At 39.9% G+C, this 25,737-nt stretch overlaps 1 protein-coding gene across 3 annotated transcripts in view; it reads right to left on the reverse strand.

Annotated features, from left to right (window-relative positions):
• Positions 1–13,235, reverse strand: part of LOC109893129 (uncharacterized) — a 50,940-nt gene extending 37,705 nt beyond the window's left edge. The window contains exons 1-4 of one of the 3 annotated variants that reach the window (XM_031825483.1): positions 13,129–13,235; positions 12,822–12,955; positions 2,699–2,812; positions 2,290–2,352 (exon numbers count right to left, since the gene is read on the reverse strand). In XM_031825483.1, coding sequence (XP_031681343.1) covers positions 2,290–2,352; positions 2,699–2,812; positions 12,822–12,911 — 267 coding nt within the window. In that variant the 5' untranslated portion in view covers positions 12,912–12,955; positions 13,129–13,235. Of the gene's footprint in view, positions 1–2,289; positions 2,353–2,698; positions 2,813–12,821 lie in introns of all 3 variants that reach the window. The other 2 variants (XM_020486211.2, XM_020486194.2) reach the window with 2 other exon arrangements.
• Between the last annotated feature and the right edge of the window lie 12,502 nt (positions 13,236–25,737).

Raw genomic sequence — 25,737 nt, forward strand, 5'->3', positions numbered from 1 at the left:
AAGTTTATCTCAATATTTTGTTATATAGCCTTTGTTGGCAATGACAGAGGTCAAACGCATTCTGTAAGTCTTCACAAGGTTTTCACACACTGTTGCTGGAATTTTGGTCCATTCCTCCATGCAGATCTCCTTTAGAGCAGTGATGTATTGGGGCTGTTGCTGGGCAACACAGACTTTCAACTCCCTCCAAAGATTTTCTATGGGGTTGAGATCTGGAGACTGGCTACGCCACTCCAGGACCTTGAAATGCTTCTTACGAAGCCACTCCTTCGTTGCCTGGGCGGTGTGTTTGGGATCATTGTCATGCTGAAAGAACCAGCCACGATTCATCTTCAATGCCCTTGCTGATGGAAGGAGGTTTTCACTCAAAATCTCACGATACATGGCCCCATTCATTCTTTCCTTTACACGGATCAGTCATCCTGGTCCCTTTGCAGAAAAACAGCCCCAAAGCATGATGTTAACCACCAAGTTAAAATGAGGGAAGGCATCCCGACTCCGTGCTGCCACACAGCTCACACAGCTCTCTCCCCCTTGGGTTGTGCCATGGCGGAGATCTTTGTGGGCTATACTCAGCCTTGTCTCAGGATGGTAAGTTGGTGGCTGAAGATCTCTAGTGGTGTGGGGGCTGTGCTTTGGCAAAGTGGGTGGGGTTATATCCTTCCTGTTTGGCCCTGTCCGGGGGTGTCCTCGGATGGGGCCACAGTGTCTCCTGACCCCTCCTGTCTCAGCCTCCAGTATTTATGCTGCAGTAGTTTATGTGTAGTTTATGTGTCGGGGGGGCTAGGGTCAGTTTGTTATATCTGGAGTACTTCTCCTGTCCTATTCGGTGTCTAAGTGTGCGTTCTCTAATTCTCTCCTTCTCTCTCTCGGAGGACCTGAGTGTCACGCCCTGGTCTTAGTATTTTGTGTTTATATATTTATTTGGTCAGGCCAGGGTGTGACATGGGGTTATTTTGTGTTGTGTTGTGGTATTGGGGTTTAAGTAGGTATTGGGATTGTGGCTGAGTAGGGGTGTCTAGCATAGTCTATGGCTGCCTGAGGCCGTTCTCAATCAGAGTCAGGTGATTCTCGTTGTCTCTGATTGGGAACCATATTTAGGTAGCCTGGGTTTCACTGTGTGTTTTGTGGGTGATTGTTCCTGTCTCAGTGTTTTGTATTTCACCAGATAGGCTGTATAGGTTTTCACGTTCCGTTTGTTGTTTTGTATTTCGTGTTTATTCGTTTATTAAACATGTATCGAACTAACCACGCTGCATTTTGGTCCGACTCTCCTTCAACGGAAGAAACACTGAGCCCTAGGACCATGCCCCAGGACTACCTGACATGATGACTCCTTGCTATCCCCAGTCCACCTGGCCGTGCTGCTGCTCCAGTTTCAACTGTTCTGCCTTATTATTATTTGACCATGCTGGCCATTTATGAACATTTGAACATCTTGGCCATGTTCTGTTATAATCTCCACCTGGCACAGCCAGAAGAGGACTGGCCACCCCACATATGCTCTCTCTAATTCTCTCTTTCTTTCTCTCTCTCGGAGGACCTGAGCACTAGGACCATGCCCCAGGACTACCTGACATGATGACTCCTTGCTGTCCCCAGTCCACCTGACCGTGCTGCTGCTCCAGTTTCAACTGTTCTGCCTTATTATTATTCGACCATGCTGGCCATTTATGAACATTTGAACATCTTGGCCGTGTTCTGTTATAATCTCCACCCGGCACAGCCAGAAGAGACCCCACATAGCCTGGTTCCTCTCTAGGTTTCTTCCTAGGTTTTGGCCTTTCTAGGGAGTTTTTCCTAGCCACCGTGCTTCTACACCTGCATTGCTTGCTGTTTGGGGTTTTAGGCTGGGTTTCTGTACAGCACTTTGAGATATCAGCTGATGTACGAAGGGCTATATAAATACATTTGATTTGAGCTCTCTCGCTCTCTGTTTATCTCCTGTAACTTCACACAGTTTATAAGTATTTTCAAACCATTTCCCTTCCAGGTTATTAACAACCAAGGGCTCTTTCATGGGATTACATTTTGTCTTCTAAATGCAATTAGACTATTGCGTAAAGGTCGAAAGGAGCAAGAGATGTAATGGACTTGAATCTCCTTGACAGATGTGAGAGCATTAGTTTCAATCAGTTTGCCAGCCTGGCACATCTTGAAAGTGTAGGTACTGTCTTGACACTGACTGATTGTGATGTCGTTTATCTTTGGTATACCATTCTTTATCTGCACAAATCAAAGTCATTTTGTTGTGAAAGATGTAATTGCAGTGAAGTAGGAAATACTCACCAAACTCTGGCGCTCAGTGAATACGTAGGTTATTGACCAGCCATTCTCCAACTGATTATCAATCTACGTGGCAAACAAAGATACAAACATTGACATTTAAAACAGAAGCGTAGAATTGGGCAGTTATGATTCTCCAGGAGGAAAGTAGGAGTAGGCATGCAGCCGTACAGAATTCCCATCTGCCACATATAGTTTTCGTTAGTTATGTGTGTGGGTCACATAAGGTAAAGAAATTACCTTAGAACAATAAAATAAGTCTAACTTGGGAGGAAACCTTCACATCAATACATTCCAGGCATGACTTATGACTGTTTGAGTGATTTTAATGATCTGTATCTCAACTTGATATTTCGTTTGTAGAGTCTGTTGATATTACTGCATGATTTGGTGTGGTATGAGGTGTCCTCACCAGGCAGTTGAGGTTGAGGAGGTGACCCTTGGTCACAGAGTGCCGACATGGGCCAGGGACGCCACCCCACGCCAAAGGGAAGCACATGAGGAAGAGGAAGCACAGATGCCTAGCCTACAATGGACATAACATTATCATTACATTATGACCCTTATTACTGCTGCTACTACTACTACTTCTGCTAATACTACTACTACTACTACTGCTTTTACAAACTACTACAGTACTACTACTATTACTCGATAGCACCACAACAACAACTTATATTTCTACAGTACTACTGCTCAGGGATCTACATCTCAAAGTGTTGTTGCTCACTGTGAAAGGAGAGCATAATAAAGGAATATTGATCAATAATGTTCAACAGTGAGTTCCAAAATTATAGGCACAATGGTGCCTTTCGTCCACACTTGCTAACTTAATATCATATTAAGGGAATACAATTCTAAGTCACATGGGGATTGACACAATTTTTAAAATATGTTTTCAAATTTGATATTCAATAGAATCATGCTATTTTTCTTACATAGCACCTTATGGCCTGTCTATTTGAGAACATTTTTGAGTTTTTGATGACAAACTATTGAAGGCCATGTTGAGAGCTGGGAAAAAGCTAGTCAATCTGCTCCCAATTCCATACTGTTGCAGAACACTGGTTATAAACATCTGGAAAAGCTAACTGTTAACAATAGATACTAGATCAAAATGTCATAATGCTTACTGCCCAAAATTGCTGATAGTACTGTTTTTTCACTTTATTACAGAACTGAGGCTCTACAGAGGGCCAGACAGAGAAACAAATGTGGCATGTGTGGCAAATATAACAGATGTGGCAAATATAACTTTACAATATTACGGTTTACCTTGGTGTAAACAGAGGTGACCCAACACAAATAACATATACACACGTGCACAGGCATGTGCGCACACACTTCACTCTTACCAAGGAGATCCTCAAGGAACCTTTGCTAGTCAATGGATTCTTATTTGCACCTTTGGTTAGTTGAGGGGTTCTTGGAGGAACCTTGTTGCTGGCACGTGCGGAGGATTTAAAATGTATTTTTTACTAGTGGATTTGCCTGACAGACTCAGCAACCAAGTCAAGGAAAGGGGGGTACCTAGTCAGTTGTCCAACTCAATGTATTCAGCTGAAATGTGTCTTCCCATTTAACCCAACCCTCTCTGAATCAGAGAGGTGTGTTTTTTTTGCCTTAATCAACATTAACAGGGAGCAGTGGCCTTGCTCAGAACAACAGATTTTTACCTTGTCAGCTCAGGGATTCGATCCAGCAACTTTCTGGTTACTGGCCCAAAGCTCTAACCACTATGCTACCTGCCGCCCCACTGAAGTAAAGAAATGTAGCTAGTCTAAGGCTCAATCTCAATACTTCCACTTAGCCCTCCCAATCCATTTTGCGTTATCCCGCAAGCCGTATGGATTGGGAATTGTGCCTCAATTAAACTTTGAGTGAGGCGTAGTGCCTTTTTAGTCCTCTAGCTGGCCTTCCAAATGAAGCAAATTGAGTTTGTAATGACAGGTTTTTCTATCACTGAATAAAAAAAAAATTCCTAGTTTATTATCAGTAGATACATTGTATTTATATTAAACTATATGTATTCTAGTGGTGGCATTCTGTCAGAAGATTGGAGATGTAGCTTTCATAATGTTCTTTTTGGCCACCTGTGAGAGTAGTTATCATTCCTGTGTTCTGTTTTAAAGTCATTAAAGGTTAAGATCGAACACGACCAGTTCTGCAGCCTTGTTAAAAGCTGACATACAAGTGTAGGATCTTAATTTGATCACACTTTTATAACTGAGAAAAATGTCATTCTCCGCTGAAAATACAGACTAGCTTTGTGATTTATATAAATTCAATGAAAACCTGTACTAACATGGTTATATAAATAGTATTTCACTTTTCATGTAGCCTACTTATGCACAGCTAATAGCCTAACCACCAATCAAGCAACATTATGGACTAAACGTTAAAAACCTGTGGCTACAGGATTATTTTGCTACGACAATACTGGTCAAATTAAAATCCTATATCTGAAAGTGTATGTGATTTTAAAGAGCCAAGTAGCCTTCCATTGCTACAAGTCAGCATTTTGTTACAATACAATATTGATCATATTTAAATATTGATGAATAATATTGATTATATAAAAATATGAATGTATAATACATTAATATGAACAATAACAATGATAATCATGTAAATACCAGTAACAATATATTATTTAAAAGGTTCAAAATGGAACCCTAACCCTAACTTGAAATAACAAAATACTATTGAAATGAAAATGAAAAGGTTCCCCACAGTGGCAATCGTTTTGACCCCCAAAAGGTTCCTGGGGGCTCCTTTTCTGTCTGGAGTGTACTTCAAGGTAATAGCAGTAATAGTCCTCCCCAGCAGGGATCCGGCACTGTTTCAGGGAAAACTTTGGCACATTCACATACTTTATGGAGATGGTTCTCCACATAATCATGTCCAGATGGAATATATGGGCTTATTTCCTTTCCTTTCTTTCAAGGCAAAAAAATGGCATATTGTATCTAATTGATTAAGTATGTTTTGCAATGGTAGAAGGTGGTATTTGGATTCCTAATAGTTTATCATAAGAGTTCGTTACTTATGGTTCCGGTGGCATTGAAATGTGTGGGTTTCTCGTAGATTTCCTTTGCAAAATAACTATGAATTAACAGACTTATTTTAAAATAATTGTCAACATGTAACATCTTAATATGGTGTGGGACGTTCACTGTATTGCAAGAATCAATAGCAGGTCTATTTCGCTCCAGCATCAGGCATATTCTGTCTGTTCACAATTCACCTTTGGGAACATGGCAGCACTCAACACCCGACAACAGAAAGAGTTGGCCACTATTATCTGAGAGATTGTTTGTGAGGAAATTACCTCTGCCCTCGACTTGAAATTAAGACCGGTCAATTATTATCTTGCACTGCTCACTTCTAAAGTGGATACCTACTAAACTGAAGTGGAAAGTTTGGAGATATCGGCCAATGTGAGAGAGGGGCGACAGTCACACTTTATTTGGATAGTCCAAATTCTTCATCTGTAAATGCTCTAGAGATGGTCATACCATCAACAAACTATCTGTTGATAAGCAACTGCTTGCTAAGGTTAGGTTTAGAGCTACGTTTAGTAGATAGTTAGTTGAAATGTTACTCAGTCTGTATAGTTTGTGCCTTCAGAAAGTACTCACAACCCTTGACTTATTCCACATTTTGAAAAATGGTTTAAATAGATCGAATGCAACATTGATTAAATACATTTTTTCCTCTCACCCATTCTGTATAATGACAAAGTGACAATTTTAGCAAATGTATTAAAATACAGAAATATGTCGTTTGCATAAATATTCACACCCCTGAGTCAATACGCGTTAGAATCACATTTGGCAGCGATGACAGCTGTGAGTCTTTCTGGGTAAGTCTCTAAGATCTTTGCACATCTGGATTGTACAATATTTACTCACATTTTATTTACTTTTTATTCTTCAAGCTCTTTCAAGTTGGTTGATGATCATTGCTAGACAGCCATTTTCATGTCTTGCAATATAATTTTAAGCCTATTTAAGTCAAAACTGTAACTAGGCCACTCAGGAACATTCAATGTCGTCTTGGTAAGTAACTCCAGTGTATTTTTGGCCTTGTGTTTTAGGCTATTGTCCTGCTGAAAGGTGAATTTATCTTCCAGTGTCTGTTGGAAAGCAGACTGAACAAGGTTTTCTTCTAGGATTTTGTCTGTGCTTAGCTCTCTTCCATTTAAATAAAATCTTAAACAACTCCCTAGTCCTTGCTGATGACAAGCATACCCACAACATGATGTAGCCAACACCATGCTTGAAAATATGAAGAGTGGTACTCAGTGATGTGTTGTGTTGGATTTGCCCCAAACATAACGCTTTGTATTCAAGACATGAAGTAAATATCATTGCAATATTATTTGCAGTTTTACCTTAGTGCCTTACTGAAAACAGGATGCATATTTTGGAATATTTTTATTCCGTATAGTCTTCCTTCTTTTCACTCTGTAATTTAGGTTAGTATTGTGGAGTAACTATAATGTTGCTGATCCATCCTCAGTTATCTCCTATCACAGCCATTAATCTTCTGTAACCATTTTAAAATCACCATTGGCCTCATGGTGAAATCCCTGAGCGGTTTCCTTCCTCTCCAGCAACTGAGTTAGGAAGGGCGCCTGTATCTTTGTAGTGAATGGGTGTATTGACCCAAAGATATACTCAATGTCAGTTTTTTTTACCCATCTACCAATAGGTGCCCTTCTTTGCAAACCATTGGAAAAACTCCCTGGTCTTTGTGTTTGAATCTGTGCTTGAAATTCACTGCTCGACTGAAGGACCTTACAGATAATTGTACATCTGGGGTATAGAAATGGGGTAGTCATTTAAAAATCACGTTAAACATTAATTGCACACAGAGAGAGACCATACAACTTATTATGTGACTTGAGAGGGACATTTTCACTCCTGAACTTATTTAGGCTTGCCATAATAAAAGGTTTGAATTCTTACTGACTCAAGACATTTCAGCTTTTCATGTTTATTTAATTTGTAAAAATTACGAAAATAATAATTCTACCTTGACATTATGGGGTATTGTGTGTAGATCAGTGACACAAATCAAAATGTTATTTAATATATATATATACACAGTGAACTCCAAATGTTTTGGGACAGTGAGGTTAAAGTGCAGGCTGTCAGCCTTAATTTGAGGGTATTGTCATCCATATTGGGTGAACTAAATTACACCCTTTATTTACACAGTCCCCCCATTTTAAGGGACCAAAAGTATTGGGACAAATTCACTGTATGTTAGGTACTAAACAGTATTTTGTCCCATATTCATAGCACACAAATTACTACATCACGTTTGTGACTACAACCCCACCCCCCACCCCCCACCCCCAAACAATAAAACATTTAAATGATTAAACATTTGATCCTAAATAAAAGTGTTTTATCTGAAATAATATTTAAAATGTTTTGCATGATTGTGACGTGCCCCATCCCATACACTTCTTTCAAAGACCCACTCAGACATCAGGCACTGGTCACTTTCATCCCATCTTCGACATAGAAAATATAATATATAATCTACATAAACTTCATGTCATAATGTACACATTGGCTAGCATGGTGGAGGCCAAAGAACAAGTGCAGCATCCAAATGTCCCTCTACATCAGCAAATTAGCACCCTCTCGCCACTTCTTGTGTAATGTTCTTGATATGGTACATGGTGGCTGTTGTTCTAATGAAACACTCCAACAGCACTGAAGAAATCGAGTCTGAAGATAAGTATATTTAAAGAGTTGCTTATTCAAGTAACTCAACTCATGTAAACACCCTGCTTCCAACATCCCTAATATATTGAGTACAGCATTTACTAGTTTAATATTTTTTATGGGGTGTGCAAAAGAGCAGAAAATTAAATACAAATATAAATACCATTTGTGAGCTACTTTATCAAACAGGACTTTTGTTGAAAAAAGTCCAACTAAATTCCAAGTTTTTTTTAAACTTTAAAATGAATAAATTATGTATTTTCATGAAAACATTTATAGTAATATAATCTACTTATTAAATGTTAAAGCTATTTCCTGAAAGAGGAATTCCTAGACTTGAAATGGCCTTTCTGAGAAAAATGCCTCATATCAAAAATGTTGAATAATTGTATTAGTAGCTTCCATTATTATGGAAGGAATTCTAAACTTGCCAAAAATACAAAGATAATTATTTAGACCAGATTCAGAAAAGTATGGATAACATTTTCAACACAGCATCATCCAAAATCTTCTCTTCATCCTGATTGCAAAAAATTAAGGTTCAATCGGTCAATCAAACCTTCCATTGTTGTCACGCCTGCTCCCTCTCTTCCCCCATTGTCATCGAGGGCGCCAGGCTCCCCAGCATCGTGCACTCCTGCCATCATCATTCCGCACACCTGCCTCCCCCCCATCACGTGCATAAGTGATTATTGGATTCACCAGGACTCAATCACCTCTGTATACTTCTGGCCCTTCTTTGTACACTGTGTTAACAAACCTCCAGACAAGCTTCAATGCCATACAACTCTCCTTCCGTTGCCTCCAATTGCTCTTAAATGCAAGTAAAACTAAATGCATGCTCTTCAACCGATCGCTCCCCGCACTTGCCCTCCCGTCCAGCATCACTGCTCTGGACGGTTCTGACTTAGCTATTTTGTAGTTGTCCACATATTCTAGGTGTCTGGTTAGACTGTAAACTCTCCTTCAAGACTCACATTAAGCATCTCCAATCCAAAATGACCTCTAGAATCAGCTTCCTATTTCACAACAAAGCATCCTTCACTCATGCTGCCAAACATACCCTGTAAAACTGACTATCCTAACAATCCTCAACTTTGGCGATGTCATTTACAAAATAGCCTCCAACACTCTACTCAACCAATTGGATGCCGTCTATCACAGTGCCATCACAGCGCCATCACAATGTTTAGCTGAGTGGAAAATGTAGGCTTTGATGGTAATTGCTTTATTAGTGTTTGGTATGTTCTGATTGGAGGGGCTTCCCCTACAAAAAGAGCCTCTCTTTCAGTTCAAGGGGGGACCATTTTGGATTGAGTTGTTGATGGGGCAGCATTGTTTATAGCTGTCCCATAATGTATTATGTGGCAGTACTGTTGTTTCTCTTCTGGATTCAGTACTTTTGTGACTCCGCTATCTTTTTATTTGATAGAGGTTACTGTAGGTTTTTCAGTGTAGCCTTCTGGACTACTCTACTCGACAACCTCAATACTATGAATTAACACATGAAATCATGTAGTACCAAAAAAGTGGAAAGCCAATAAAAGTATATTTTATATTTGAGATTCTTCAAAGTAGCCATCCTTTGCCTTGATGACAGGTTTTCACAATCTTGGCATTCTCTCAACCAGCATCATGGAATGCATTTCAATTAACAGGTGTGCCTTGTTAAAAGTTAATTTGTGGAATTTTTTTCCTTCTTAATGCATTTGATACAATCAAGGTAGGGGTGGTATAAAGAAGATAGCCCTATTTGGTATAATAAGTCCATGTTATAGGCAACAACAGTTCAAATAAGCAAAGGGAAATGACAGTCCATCATTACTTTAAGACATGAAGGTCAGTCAATCCGGAAAATTTCAAGAACTTCGAAAGTTTCTTCAAGTGCAGTCGCCAAACCCATCAAGCACTATGATGAAACTGGCTCTCATGAGGACCACCACAGGAAAGGAAGACCCAGAGTTACCTCTGCTGCAGAGGATAAGTTCATTAGAGTTACCATCCTCAGAAATCAGAAATTGAATCCCAAATAAATGCATCAGAGTTCAAGTAACAGACACATATCAACATCAACTGTTCAGAGGAGACTGCATGATACAGGTATTAATGGTTGAATTGCTGCAAAGAAATCGCTACTAAAGGACACCAGTAAGATGAAGAGACTTGCTTGGGATAAAGAAACAGGAGCAATGGACATTTGACAGGTGTAAATCTGTCCTTTGGTCTGATGAGTCCACATTTGAGATTTCTGGTTCCAACCGCAGTGTCTTTATGAAACGCAGAATAGGTGAACGAATGATCTCCGCATGTGTGGTTCCCACCGTGAAGCATGGAGGAGGAGGTGTGATTGTGTGGGAGTGCTTTGCTGGAACACTGTGATATATTTAGAATTCAAGGCACACTTTACCAGCAAGGCTACCACAGCATTCTGTAACATTACACCTTCCCATCTGGTTTGTGCTTATTGGGACAATCATTTTAATCAACAGGACAATGACCCAACACACCTCCAGGCTGTGTAATTTATGTATTTTTTATTTTACCTTTATTTAACTAGGCATGTCAGTTAAGAACTGACTTTTCAATGACAGCCTAGGAACAGAGGGTTTGACTAAGAAGGAGAGTGATGGAGTGTTGCATCAGATGACCTGGCCTCCACAATCACCCGACCTCAACTCAATTCAGATGGTTTGGGATGAGTTGGACTGCAGAGTGAAGGAAAAGCAGCCAACAAATCCTCAGCATATGTTTGAACTCCTTCAAGACTGTTAAAAAAGCGTTCCAGGTGAAGCTGGTTGAGATAATGCCAAGCTGTCATCAAGGCAATGGTTGGCTTGTTGGTTATACATGATTCCATGTGTTACTTCATAGTTTTGATGTCTTCACTATTATTCTACAATGTAGATCATCGTAAAATAAAGAAAAACCCTTGAATGAGTAGGTGTGTACTAACTTTTGACTGGTGTATATATAGTAAGTGGACCATAACATAACCATCCATTTGACTGTTTTGCATTGACAAGGCACTTGGCCCAGAACATGACTTTTGAACTTCTTCAATGTATTTCAACATGATTTTTCTTTAAAAATAATTAATGTTCATAGTGCATAAGCACGAAATCTATTGTAATTCCACAAAATACAGTTGCCGCCAATTTTGTCCCACAGTATTGCATCATTACCACCACGCTGTGCTTTTTCAAAATTGTACATATCGAGTCACACAAGAACTGGGAAGAGACGGTGAAGAACAAGGATATGACGTATAATATATTATATATCCACCTCCAAGTAAAGCAACTTGGAATGTGTCAAACGGTCATAAGTCATCTACACTGTCCTCTATTTGGTAGGATACATCTCATTCTATTGTGGTCGGAGTTTATCAAATGGAAACTGATCATATTAACAAAGTAAACCTGGTAGTGTAATCCCAAATATTAGCAAATCGTCATTAAAACATTGTCATTACCACCACAAATAGGGTCGGTATTGACATTTTCCAGGTTATTGCCATCAGAAAAGAAAGACTTTTTGTATAATTTTTGTATAAAATGGGTAAACCCTGCTCAATATTGCTTATCACGTAATCTTTTACTGTTTTTATAACAATCGATCATATTGTAAATACCCATTTCCACAAAGTCATTTCTAACAACATTATCCTGTCGTTATTGCCACACAGTCTTTACTACCATAATCGACAAATATTTCTGAATAAAAAATATGTGCACATTAAATATCCCACTACTCTCTTCATCAAGTGTAAAGCACTTGTTCTCAATAGATCAACTTAAAAATGAGTGAGTACATAACCATTTTGACATGCAATTGCATTGTTTATGGTACTGTACAAACACAGGCAGCAAACAGCCACAGGAAGCAAACAGACATATAAACAGCCAATAAGGAATTCTAATAATTATTTCTAAATGTGCAAGTGCCAAATCCTATTGACAGATAAACCAAATAATCCCAAACCACATGTTGTTTGTGATTTAGTTGTAAACTAAAATTGAAGGTTTTATGATGTGATGGTAATAACATTTGCAGAGGTAAATTCCATCTATTGTTGAATAAAATGGTCACAGCCAATACCAGGTTATGGGTCCTGATAAAATGAGGAAAGTATTTATTGTGATAAAAGTCTTTTTTAAGAAACATTTTAATTTAAATATGACATGCCAAAAGTGCCCGTAGTTGCAAAATCACCTATATACAATGACATCTTGAGTTCTGGATAGTGGAGCAGTGTTTAGGGACACCACAACTTGTTATCTACTATGTCCTAAAACCGGGCTCCCCAACTGTGATTTTACTTGCCCCCCCCGCCCGTACGGCCCCACATATACAACTATAAAACAAAGAAAGGTGTGACATTCTGGCGTCAAAATACACAAACTAGCAGCTCAAAGAACCAACAAGAAGAGCTGAATTATTGAGTCAAGAATTTACATTTTAAAAGATACTTATGTCTTCTTAGATGTTTTGAGTGTGGTACTGTGTGTTCTAGCTGCGCCACAGAAGTTGTTTCATAAACCTGTGACGTGTCCCGGGCTCATTACATGAACAAAAAAAATTCTATTTATTGTCACTCCCCTAAAATCTACTGGCTAGACATCTGGGTATCACATTACAGACTAAATACTTCACAGTAACAGTAACCACTCTGTGCATTGCCTGGGCTACTGCAGTAAATTACTCAGATGAGTACAATTCAATAACGGTCTTGTCAAATTCACACATGCGTCAATGGCTTAATAAAATACAATTGTTATAGTAGGTACTTACTATTAGCAGCCCATCAGTTGTTACCGCTAACAAAAAATCTTGGAATGATACCAGTAACCCAAAATGCCCAGGTTCCAGAGTAGGGGACATACCTTGGCTTTGTGGGCTGGTTTGTGTGTGTTCATCTGGCTGACCTAGGCAAGTAGAACAGAGTAGAGTCCACTTTTAGAGTCATTGGAGCAGAGTTCCTGTCTTTGGTGAAGATGAGATTATTTCCCACTTGATGTGCATAATGATGAAGAGCAAAGAGAAGGAAAGGACAGACAATCCGAATGAGGGAATGATCAACATCCGGATGTTGACTTACAAGAAGTCTAGGGTCCAATGGTCAACTTTGCTTAGCCATCTCTGTCTTCAATGACTGACTGAGCGAGTGTGGGTGGTGGTGTGTGTGAGTGACCGCCTATCCTCACTGGTACCTCATTGAGAGGCAGAGTCTTAAAACCCCTCCTCTTTCTCTCTTTCTTTCTTTCTTTCTCCCTCCCCCACCCCTCTCTCTCTCTCTCTCTCGCTCTCTCTCTCTCTCTCTCTCTCTCTCTCTCTCTCGTTCCTCTGACTTGCTCTTTCATTTTCTGACTCACTCTTTTCCCCTCTCATTATCATCCTCACTCTCCATCTCTCACTCGAACTACTTTAAATGTCTATCAATCTCTATCTCAATCTCTTTAAAGTCCTCATACATTCCTCCCGATATGGAGCAATACCCCCGTTGACCACTCATGAAACCCTATGCAGTCCTATTAGATGTTTATGTTAGTCTAGCTCCTTAACACAGTATGACCTCTTGTTATTTGTCTTGTAACTTGCCCATAATCTTTTCAAGACACTGTATGTGAAGCAACTTCGAGCAGCTCTGGAAACACGAAGGGGCTTTTATCATTCAACTTTTGAGAGACAAAAAAAAAAAAATCTCATGAAGTCTCACATGATCAGGGTGAATCTTCATAGCAACAGTTGACCATGGTGAACATGGTGGTGGTATGCAGGGGTGGAAATAGAAGCAAATCACTCTAGGAACCCTAGAATGTAAAATCCTTGAAATCAGTGTATTTTTACATGTCAAAATTATTTCACTCAATGAATTCAATTTCAAATACTGAGGATCTGAAAAAGATTGGTTCATATTTAATTGCCCTTGCCCTCAGTTCAGAAAATCATTTAATTCAATCAGGGGATTGACTTAAAATGTAAAGGAAATTACCTTATACCTAGAGGTCACAGAGGTCAAAGACTAATAACACAGGTTCATATAATTATCTTATCCTTCTGTTTGTAATACCAAGAGTATGTTTTTTGTTTGTTCTAAGCTGAAACCAAAGTCTGCAATTCATAGCGATAGGAAGTAGGGGTGTTGGAGATGCTGCAGCACCTCCTGGTAAATGTTATTAAAATTGCCAAAATTATATAACTTAGACTTGATTGATGTCATATTCTACAATATGTTCGTCTGCCATCTTTTTGTAAACCGGAGATTTTGGTTACATTCAAGTCAATGTTCTTTTGATTGATCTCATTTGGTCGGTATCAAAGTAGCCTGTCATTTCGGTATTTTTTTTGTGGTATTAAAACATATTCTGCTAATGTCACCAGTCTGTAAAACGAAGTACTGTATAGTTGCATGAAATGCATTCATAAAATGACACCATTTTGACCCCTTGGGCTGTATGCTCTGTACATAACAGATATTTTTGAAAAGAGTCGTGAGTTAAATAACTTTCTAACCTGCAGTGACTAGGCTACTGGTATCCAATCTAGGCCTAGGCCTGCCCATCATAGTAGGAATTGTATTTTAATGTTTGTCTGCAAATGCAACGATAGTTGCATGTGCTTTATTACTAAGGAGAATTCTTCAGTGCTGGTCATGTGTTTCCACCATAGCTCCGGGAAGCTGTTTTGAATAGGCGCAGGGGGTGAGCACCCCTTAACCTAACCCTTCCCAGAGCTATGGTGAAAACTCAGAACCAGAAATGATGAATACTAGCCCTAGGCTTTGGGTCAGCCAATGAATCTATACACATGTCCTAGACAAGACAAATGGTTCCATGCCTTTTTCATTACATATTGACTTTCAACATGTCAATACATGGCCACGAAATCATGAGACGAGGGTGCTGGGGCAGAGTTCTCCCTGATCTTGTAGTTGGCCAACCTAACCAATTCCGGACCCAAGTTGTAGCATATGACATAATACATCAGATGTAAAAAATGGCTTTATATAGGCTATGATGGGACCTGATCATTTGTCTAAAAAAGGTACTCATACAGTATGGCATCACTATTGTGTTGATTGACAAAGCAGAAACAGGGTTTTAGAAATTTAGCAAATTTATAAAGATAAAAACAGAAATATATTATTACATAAGTAATCAGACCTTTTTCTATGAGACTTGGAATTGAGCTCAGGTGCATCCTGTTTCCATTGATCATCCTTAAGATGTTTCAACAAATTGATTGGAGTCCACCTGCGGTAAATTCAATTATTGGACATGTGGAAAAGCACATACCTGTCTATATAATGTCCCACAGTTGACAGTGCATGTCAGATCAAAAACCAGGCCATGAAGTCGAAGGAATTGTCCGTAGAGCTCCGGGAAAGGATTGTGTCGAGGCACAGATCTAGGGAAGTGTACCAAAAAATGTCTGCAGCATTGAAGGTCCCCAAGAACACAGTGGCCTCCATCATTCTTAGATGGAAGGAGTTTGGAACCACCACGGATCTTCCTAGAGCTGGCTGCCCGGCCAAACTGATCAATCGGGAGAGAAGGGCCTTGGTCAGGGAGGTGACCAAGAATCCAATGGTCACTCTGATAGAGCTCCAGAGTTCTTCTGTGGAGATGGGAGAATCTTCCAGAAGGACAAACATCTCAACAGCACTCCACCAATCAGGCCTTTATTGTAGAGTGGACAGACGGAAGACACTCCTCAATAAAAGGCACATGACAGCCCTCTTGGAGTTTGCCAAATGGCACCTAAAGACTCTCAGAACATAAGAAACAAGATTCCCTGGTCTGATGAAACAAAGATTGAACTCTTTGGACTGAATGCCAAGCGTGACGTCTGCAGGAAACCTGACACCATCCCTAAGGTGAAGCATGGTGGTGGCAGCATCATGCTGTTGGGGTGTTTTTCTCAGGGCAGGGACTGGGAGACTAGTGAGGATCGAGGGAAAGATGAACAGAGCAAAGCACAAAGAGATGCTTGATGAAAACCTGCTCCAGAGTTCTCGGGACCTCAGACTGGGATGAAGGTTCACCTTCCAACAGGACAACAACCCTAAGCCCGAAGCCAAGACAATTTAGGAGTGGCTTGGCTTGGCTGCCAGAGGCTGCCAGAGCTCGGACTTGAAACCGATCGAACATCTCTGGAGAGACCTGAAAATGGCTGTGCAGCGACGCTCCCCATCCAGCCTAACAGAGCTTGAGATGATCTACAGAGAAGAATGGGAGAAACTCTCCCAATTACAGGTGAGCCAAGCTTGTAGCGTCATACCCAAGAAGACTTGAGGCTGTAATCGCTGCCAAAGGTGCTTCAACAAAGTGCTGAGTAAAGGATCTGAATACTTATGTAAATGTTATATTTCAAAAATGTCTAAAAATCAGTTTTTGCTTTGTCATTATGAGGTATCGTGTGTAGATTGATTAGGAGGAAATAAACAATTTAATCAATTTTAGAATAAGTCTGTAATGTAACAGAATGTGAAAAAAGTCAAGGGGTCTGAATACTTCTGAATGCACTGTATATATAATAGATTAACCTCAGTTTATGCACTAGGGGGAGGGAGAGAGACACACAGCTGCATGTGAGCCTCTGCATTTTTCTGCATGTTTAAAAAAAACAGATAGATTTACAGTTCGATAAAATTTCATTTTTTGGCAAGGACACAGGATACTGTCCTCCACAACATAACCTTCACTTCAAATCAAAACTCCAAACCTACAACCTGCTTTTGGACAAATTTACCAGGAAGGATTCCTACTACCAAAGATTCCTATTCACAAGCTATACTGCTACTGCTCTGGCAAACAAATGACAGAAACCTGAAAACATCATCCGACCTGGAACTGATTGAGTAATGTTTAGTCTGAAGCTATTTTGAAACCCAAAAAGAAAAATACATTCCAGTGATATATTTGACTTTATAAGAATTGAACGCTAAGTTAAGGCTACCAAGCTTGCTAGGACAGAACAGATACAACTTCAATTAGCACTGAGGTGTGAAGTGAGAGGTGTCAAAGCTTTCGAGCCCAACAATGGCAGGAGAGTCTCACAGCCTACAGCCTACCCCACCCAAGTTGAAGCTCTCTTCTGCTTTTCAGACCATCCCCTGGCATTTTCTACAAGGAATCTGCCCCCAGAAAAATATTCTCCCAAGTGGATGTGACACCTACTCCCGTTGCCTGCTGCACTGCTGCTTGGATTCCACCTGGCGATCTGTTCACCGTCTGCCCTGGCCTGTCTCCCCCTGTGTTCGTAATGGCTGCTCAGTGAAACGACCTGTCCTGATTTGTCATAGACGCTTGCTAAAAAACTGTATGGTTTGGCCTCTGTAAATTGCTATAGAATCTGCTTGATCCCCTGCTTGATCCCCTCTGTCGAAGAAGATTGGTACTTATTTTTTAATATTTTCAGTGGTATTGTTAACAAACATGCTCCCATAAAGAAAATTAGAACATTAGAACAGGTTCAGGCCCTGGTTCGACCGTGATCTTGCGGAGTTACCTCAAGAATTCAATTTTGCAAAAGACTCGGTACACGCATACTCAGGCTGACTGGATCTCATTCAGGCAAATGAGAAATAAGTGCACTCAGGCTATACGGAAGGCCAAAGTTAGTTACATACCTTAAGGGAACATTTTGACATTCGCCACATGTACCGTCCCTTACTTTTTTAAGGAGAACTTCGCTCTCTTTGGGTCTAACACCAATAAGTTAATGTTGATGATGTGGTTTTTACTGACACAGAGCACATGGCTGAGCTCTTTAATCAGCACTTCATTAAGTCAGGATTCCTTTATGACTCAGCCATGCCTCCTTCACCGTCCAACATTTCCTCATCTCCCAACCCTTAGACTAGCCCTGATGCTCCTCCCTCTTTTTCCCCTGCCCCGCTACAAAGTTTCTTGCTGCAGGCGGTAACTGAGTTTGAGGTGCTAAAGGAGCTCCTTAAAAACTTGACCCCAAACAACCATCTGGGTCAGATGGTTTAGAACCTTTCTTCTTTAATGTTGCTGCCCCTATCGTCGCCAAGCATATCTCTGACCTTTTTAACCCCTCTCTTCTCTGGAGAGTTTCCCATTGCTTGGAAGTCAGCCACAGTGTATCCTTTATTTAAAGAGGGAGATTGAGCTGATCTTAACTGTTATTGGCCAATTCCTATTTTGCCCTATTTATTAAAAGTGCTAGAAAAACTTGTCAATAATCAACTGACTGGCTTTCTTGATGTCTATAGTATTCTCTCTGGTATGCAATCTGGTTTCCGCTCAGGTTATGGATGTGTCACTGCAACCTTTAAGGTCCTCAAAGATGTCACCTTTGCCCTTGATTCTAAGCAATGTTGTGCTACTATTTTTACTGAATTGGCCAAAGATGTTGATAGGGTAGACCATTCCGTTCTTGTGGGCTGGCTAAGGAGTATTGGTGTCTCTGAGTGGTCTTTGGCCTGGTTTGCTAACTACCTCTCTCAAAGAGTGCAGTGTATAAAGTCAGAAAATTGCTGTCTCAGCCACTGCATGTCACCAAGGCCCCATGTTCTTCTCAATTTACATCATCAACTTAGCTCAGGCAATAGGAAGCTCTCTCATCCATTTATATGCAGATGATACAGTATTATACTCAGCTGGCCCCTCCCCAGATTTTGTGTTAAACGCTCTACAACAAAGCTTTCTTTGTGTTCAACAAGCTTTCTCTTCCCCTTAACCTTGTTCTGAACACCTCCAAAACAAAGGTAATGTGGTTTGGCAAGAAGAAGCCCCTCTTCCCACAGGTGGAATTACTACCTCTGAGGGTTTAGAGCTTGAGGTAGTCACCTCATGCAAGTACTTGGGAGTATGGCTAGTCGATACACTGTTCTTCTCTCAGCACATGTTCGACCATCAGATTTGCCACCAATGCTCCTTATAGGACACATCATGTATCTTTAATTACTTTTGATATTGGAGATGTTGTTTCTGTGTGTCGGGCGGTTGGGGCACCAACTTCCTCCTCCTGAATCCTCCTCACGATGGCTGCAGAAGCTGGGGTCCTTGGGATATGTTGCCTCATAGACTACCCACCCCAACTCACGCCCTGACCAAACTAAAACAAAGACATAACAAAGGAACTAAGGTCAGAACGTGACAATACCCTAATAACATATGATGTAAGAAGATTGACAACTACATATAATTACATTACAGTACATTTGTTCTTATAGTTGTTAGTAGTAATATCTCCATCAACATTAGCAGAATATTTTTTTGCTGAAGTATATTCAGGGAACGTTATTGAAACCATCATGTCACAATGTCACACTATAACTTTGTGACCATTGTAGGAATATTCCCTGCTTGTTGTTATGGGTGTTTTAAACCACATATCCATCAACATCAACAGAACATTCCTGTCATGTTTCCTCAGAACAACTTCCATTGGTCCCACATTTTGTTGCGGCAGTATGTTCTAAGAACATTACTGGAACATTGTGTTATTACATTCCCTGGCAACCTAATGAGAACCTTAGGAGAATGTTCTGTGGTAGTTTTTACAAATGCTGTGAACAATATTTTTGTTAACTTGATTTAATTTCTTAGAAAAAAAACGTGGTCATCAAAAAAAAAACATTTGTGGGACGTTATCATCCTATTGTGAGCTCAAACCATAACTATAATTCAATGGGAATGTTAGATCATGTTCTGGGAATGTTCCCGGTTTTCTGGGCTGTTTGTTTTTATCAATACACATCATTGGTTGTTAGGCCTATTGTAGGAGAAATGTTCCTGCATCGCAGGAAATGAAAACGTGTATTCTATTCAGGGTTTAAAAATGCTTCTCAAGTTCAGAATTTCCACTTTAACATTTCTGACTTGATTTGCCCTAATAAAAATGTATCAACACATATAAAATGGCCATGAATTATAATCCACATAGTAATTCGCATTTCATGTTGCTGTAGGATTATTTTCCTGCTGTGAGAAATTGGTCAAATTAAGATCCTGTACCTGGGTAGCTGTCTCGGATGACATATCCATTTATGTAAGTGGAACGTTCCAGTAATGTTTTCTCAGAACCAATTTAATTGAATCCAGACATGATCTCTGAAGAATGTATAGGGAACTTTAATGGAATAATCATGTCATAACATCACAATATAACTTCAGGAGAGCTTTGTGGGAATTTTCCCTGTGTAGTTATGGGTGTTTTTAATTACATCTCCATCAGCACTAGTAGAACATTCCCATAATGATTTCTGAGAACCATTTCTATTGCTATTCAACTTTGTTGCGGCTGTATGCTCTAAAAACATGACTGGTACATTGCATTTTTACATTACCAGGAAACCTAATGAGATATTGAGTGGTTGAACAATTCTGAACAAATTTGATTTTATTTTAATATTTTTGGGCTGTTGTCATCCTAATGTTAAAATAAACCCTAACTAGAACTTAATGGGAATATTGGTCATGTTCTGGGAATGTTCCCATTTTGCTGTGTTAGTACTCGTAAAAAAAGGTAGGAATGATGGGCAATTTTTGATTTACCTTTATTTAACTCGGCAAGTCAGTTAAGAACAAATTCTTATTTTCAATGACAGCCTAGGAACTGCCTTGTTCAGGGGCAGAATGACAGATTTGAACTTGCAACCTAGCCCAATGCTCTAACCACTAGGCTACCCTGCCGCCCAAATGGAAAGGGGGGAAAAAGGAATGGGGGAAAGAAGTTAGACTGACAAAGATGCACCCAGGCCACACAGCATGGAGCTACTGACCACTTAGTCAGTAGAGTCAGAGAGTATGTCAGTGGTCAAAGTCTCAATGACACATCTTCAACCAGAAATACATCCTTACTTTGGGAAAGAGCTTAGATCTCATGGATTGCACAGGAGTAGGGAACGGGGATTCATCAAAGAATGTACTGATTGAGAAATGTTCCAGTGTTTTCGCAGTTCGGATACTCCTCAGCTTTCCAGCACTCACTTCTCTCACTCCCTCAGTAGGGAGGAGGTCATAGGGTCATAGAGATGTCTATTTCTAAATAACACAAAGACTATTTGAAGGAGTGGGATGTACAAATTCCTTTAAAACATAGTGAACTGCAGGGGAAAGTACACTAACCATATTAACATCTGAAAAATGTTGGTCAGGATACTGCACTTGCATTTGTGTCTGAAGAAATTTCTCTGAACATACCATGAAATGTTCCAAAAAGACTGCAACAACAAGAGTTATATTTATAATACTTGTTTCAATGTGTCACTTACAGACAGTGCTTAATTTGTAAATAGGGAGGTGACGGAATAAGTGAAAGAAAATAAGTATAAAACAAAACAGTACCGATAATGAACTGGTAAAAACAGTGTGAAGGTGAGGTTGGAAGCCCGAAAGGGCCAATATGAAAATCACACCACAAATATAGGTAAAAAAGTTTGTTCAATTAGTTAAAGTATATTCATTATAATTATACAGAATATACTCAGTAAACAAGAAAAAACATGTTTGATTATGTGTGCATGTGCATGTGAGCGTGAGAGTTAGGCAATATGGAGGGGATTATTAGGTAGTTTGGTTCAATTAGAGCTAAACTGTATCACTATTGTTCCACCTCATTTTGTCCTCATGCAGGTTCCTGTGTGTGTTTGCCAAAGTGTTCTACAACTGTGGAAAATAGCATTGTCATTTAAAGACAATTAGTTTTATTCTGTGCATGCTTTATTTTGTGAAAGTAATTAACATTTGAATAAACATTTACAGCTGCTTGTCTGAGTGGTCTCTCAGATTAACACAAAAAAAGGAATGTCATATTTACTCAGGTCAGATGCACAAAATAATACTGCCATATTAACAGAATGTTCACATGTGAGATGGTTTACATGTTCGCCGTCAGTAAAGACATTGGGTGTTTCTCAAAAGGCATACTACCGTGCAACGAGCCCGCAGATTGGAGCACGGGAGGGTCAGAGTATGAGTCCAAATCAAGGTATGGGATACTGATCACGGAGTGCATTTTCTTGAAATCAATAGGGGCCAATATTTGAGCTGAAACAAGAGAAAACGCACTCCTACTTCGGAATGAAATGTTACCTATTCACATCTCATATGAATGTTGCTTGACTACAACATAAAAAAAATGTTTTTATTTATTTCACCTTTATTTAACCAGGTAGGCTAGTTGAGAACAAGTTATCATTTACAACAGCGACCTGGCCAAGATAAACGAAAGCAGTGCGACACAAACAACGACACAGAGTTACGCATGGAATAAACAAACGTACAGTCAATAACACAATAGGAAAAAAATAGTCTTTATACAGTGTGTGCAAATGGCGTGAGGAGGTAGGCAGAAAATAGACCATAGTTAAGCAATAATGACCATTTAGCAGATTAAGACTGGAGTGATAAATGAGCAGATGATGATGTGCAAGTAGAGATACTGGTGTGCAAAAGAGCAGAAAAGTAAATAAAAACAATATGGGGATGAGGTAGGTAGATTAGGTTTTATCTTGTCCTCATCTCATCTTTTATCTTATTTTATTTTGATATACATACTGTGTTAGTTTTGGCACGTTTACCTGCCTACAACACAAACTGTAGTGTGCGTAGGTCGTAAGCTCATAGTGGGTCTAACTGTGGAGCTACTACTGTTAGATAGCCGCAAAGAATTGTTAGCAAACTACCAATGAATAACATCTACCTTGGATAACATTGTTTTCAGGTCATTTTTTCCTGTTATACTATCTGGTTAGCTACATTATTACGATTCACATACTCTATACAGTGCATTCAGAATTTCTTCCCCAAAATGTAACAGTCTTATTCTACAACAGATTAAAAACATATTTTCCTCATCAATCTACACACAGTACCCCAAAATGACAAAGCGGGAAAAAAATGATGTTACCATGTTATGTTAAATGTTAGCAAATGTATAAAAAAATTTAAAAACATAAGTACCTTATTTACATAGGTAAACAAATCATTTACATCTACCTTGGATAGCGTTGGTTTTAGGTACTTTTTTCTGTTAAACTAGCTGGTTAGCTACATTATTACTATTCACATATACAGTGCATTCAGAGAGTATTGAGATTTTGTTACTTTACAGCCTTATTCTAAAATGGATTAAGTTCATTTTTTTCATCAATCTAAACACAATTATGACAAACTGAAAACAGGTTTTTAGAAATGTTGGCAAATGTTTTAAAAATAAAAAACAGAAATACCTTATTTACATAAGTATTCAGACCCTTTGCTATTAGACTCTAAATTGAGCTTGGATGCATCCTGTTTCCATTGATCATCCTTGTTTCTACAACTTGAGTGGAGTCCACCTGTGGTAAATTCAATTGACTGGACATGATTTGAAAAGGCACACACCTGTCGATATAACGTCCCACAGTTGATAGTGAACGCCAGAGCAAAAAACTATAAATGAGTTCGAAATAATTGTCTGTGAGCTCTGAGACAAGATTGTGTCGAGGCACAGATCTGGGGAAGGGTACCAAAACATGTCTGCAGCATTGAAGGTCTCCAAAAATACAGTGGCCTCCATCATTCTTAAAAGGAAGAAGTTTGGAACCACCAGCACTCTTCCTAGAGCTGGCTTCCCAGCCAAACTGAGCAACCAGGGGAGAAAGGCATTGGTCAGGGAGGTGAACAAGAACCTGATGGTCACTCTGACAGAGCTCCAGAGTTCCTCTGTGAAGATGGGAGAACCTTCCAGAAGGACAACCATCTCTGCAGCACTCCACCAATCAGGCCTTTATGGTAGAATGGCCAGACGGAAGCCACTCCTCAGTAAAATATTCTCTGGTCTGATGAAACCAAGATTGAACCCTTTGACATGAATGCCAAGCGTCACATTTGGAGGAAACATTCCACCATCCTTACGATGAAGTATGGTGGTGGCAGGATCATGCTGTTTTTCAGTGGCAGAGACTGGGAGACTAGTCAGGATTGAGGGAAAGATGAACAGAGCAAAGTATGGATAGATCCTTGATGAAAACCTGCTCCAGAGTGCTCAGACTGGGGCGAAGGTTCACCTTCCAACAGGACAACAACTATAAGCACACAACCAAGACAATGCAGGAGTGGCTTCGGGACAAGTTTCTCAATGGCCTTGAGTGGCCCAGCCAGAGTCCCGATCGTACATCTCTGGAGAAACCTGAAAAATGTGCACCGACGCTCCCAATCAAATCTGACAGAGCTTGAGAGGATATGCAGAGGAGAATTGGAGAAACTCCCCAAATACAGGTGTGCCAAGCTTGTAGCATCATACCCAGGAAGACTCAAGGCTGTAATCACTGCCAAATGTGCTTCAACAAAGTACAAAGTAAAGGGTCTGAATTCTTACTGTATGTGTTATTTCAGTTGTTGTTTTTGTAGATTTACAAAAAACAAAAAAATCCTGTTTTTGCTTTGTCATTATGGGCGTAGATTGATGAGGGCAAAAAAACTAAAAAGTGCTACATAAATGCTAGATATTATTGTGTTCAACTGTTGCGCAACACCAATCCTGTCAGCTCTCCAGTGGAATGTGAATGGTGTTGATTTCTCCCTGCCACCGTTGGAAGCCCACTGGTCTCTGCCAGTTTTCACTCCTCTTAAACATCCAAGACTGGGCTCCTACTGTCACGTCAGAGAGAGGCTGAGAGAAAGACTTCCCAGCAAACCAAAATTGGTTCTGGTTGCAGCAAATGTTCTCATAACACAAAAACTGTCCATTTGTGCTCATGATTATACAATATTTTACGCTTGACGTTGCAAGAAGATACATGTACAGTGGGGCAAAAAAGTATTTAGTCAGCCACCGACTGTGCAAGTTCTCCCACTTAAAAAGATGAGAGAGGCCAGTATTTTATATGAATTTATTTGCAAATTATGGTGGAAAATAAGTATTTGGTCACCTACAAACAAGCAAGATTTCTGGCTCTCACAGACCTGTAACTTCTTCTTTAAGAGGCTCCTCTGTCCTCCACTCGTTACCTGTATTAATGGCACCTGTTTGAACTTGTTATCAGTATAAAAGACACCTGTCCACAACCTCATACAGTCACACTCCAAACTCCACTATGGCCAAGACCAAAGAGCTGTCAAAGGACACCAGAAACAAAATTGTAGACCTGCACCAGGCTGGGAAGACTGAATCTGCAATAGGTAAGCAGCTTGGTTTAAAGAAATCAACTGTGGGAGCAATTATTAGGAAATGGAAGACACACAAGACCACTGATAATCTCCCTCAATCTGGGGCTCCACGCAAGATCTCAACCCGTGGGGTCAAAATGATCACAAGAACAGTGAGCAAAAATCCCAGAACCACACGGGGGGACCTAGTGAATGACCTGCAGAGAGCTGGGACCAAAGTAACAAAGCCTACCATCAGTAACACACTACACCGCCAGGGACTCAAACCCTGCAGTGCCCAGACGTGTCCCCAAGCTTAAGCCAGTACATGTCAAGGCCCGTCTGAAGTGTGCTAGAGAGCATTCAGATGATCCAGAATAAGATTGGGAGAATGTCATATGGTCGAATTAAACCAAAATATAACTTTTTGGTAAAAACTCAACTCGTCGTGTTTGGAGGACAAAGAATGCTGAGTTGCATCCAAAGAACACCATACCTACTGTGAAGCATGGGGGTGGAAACATCATTCTTTGGGGCTGTTTTTCTGCAAAGGGACCAGGACGACTGATCCGTGTAAAGGAAAGAATGAATGGGGCCATGTA

Source organism: Oncorhynchus kisutch, linkage group LG1 (genome assembly GCF_002021735.2).
Source record: "Oncorhynchus kisutch isolate 150728-3 linkage group LG1, Okis_V2, whole genome shotgun sequence".
NCBI lineage: Eukaryota > Metazoa > Chordata > Actinopteri > Salmoniformes > Salmonidae > Oncorhynchus > Oncorhynchus kisutch.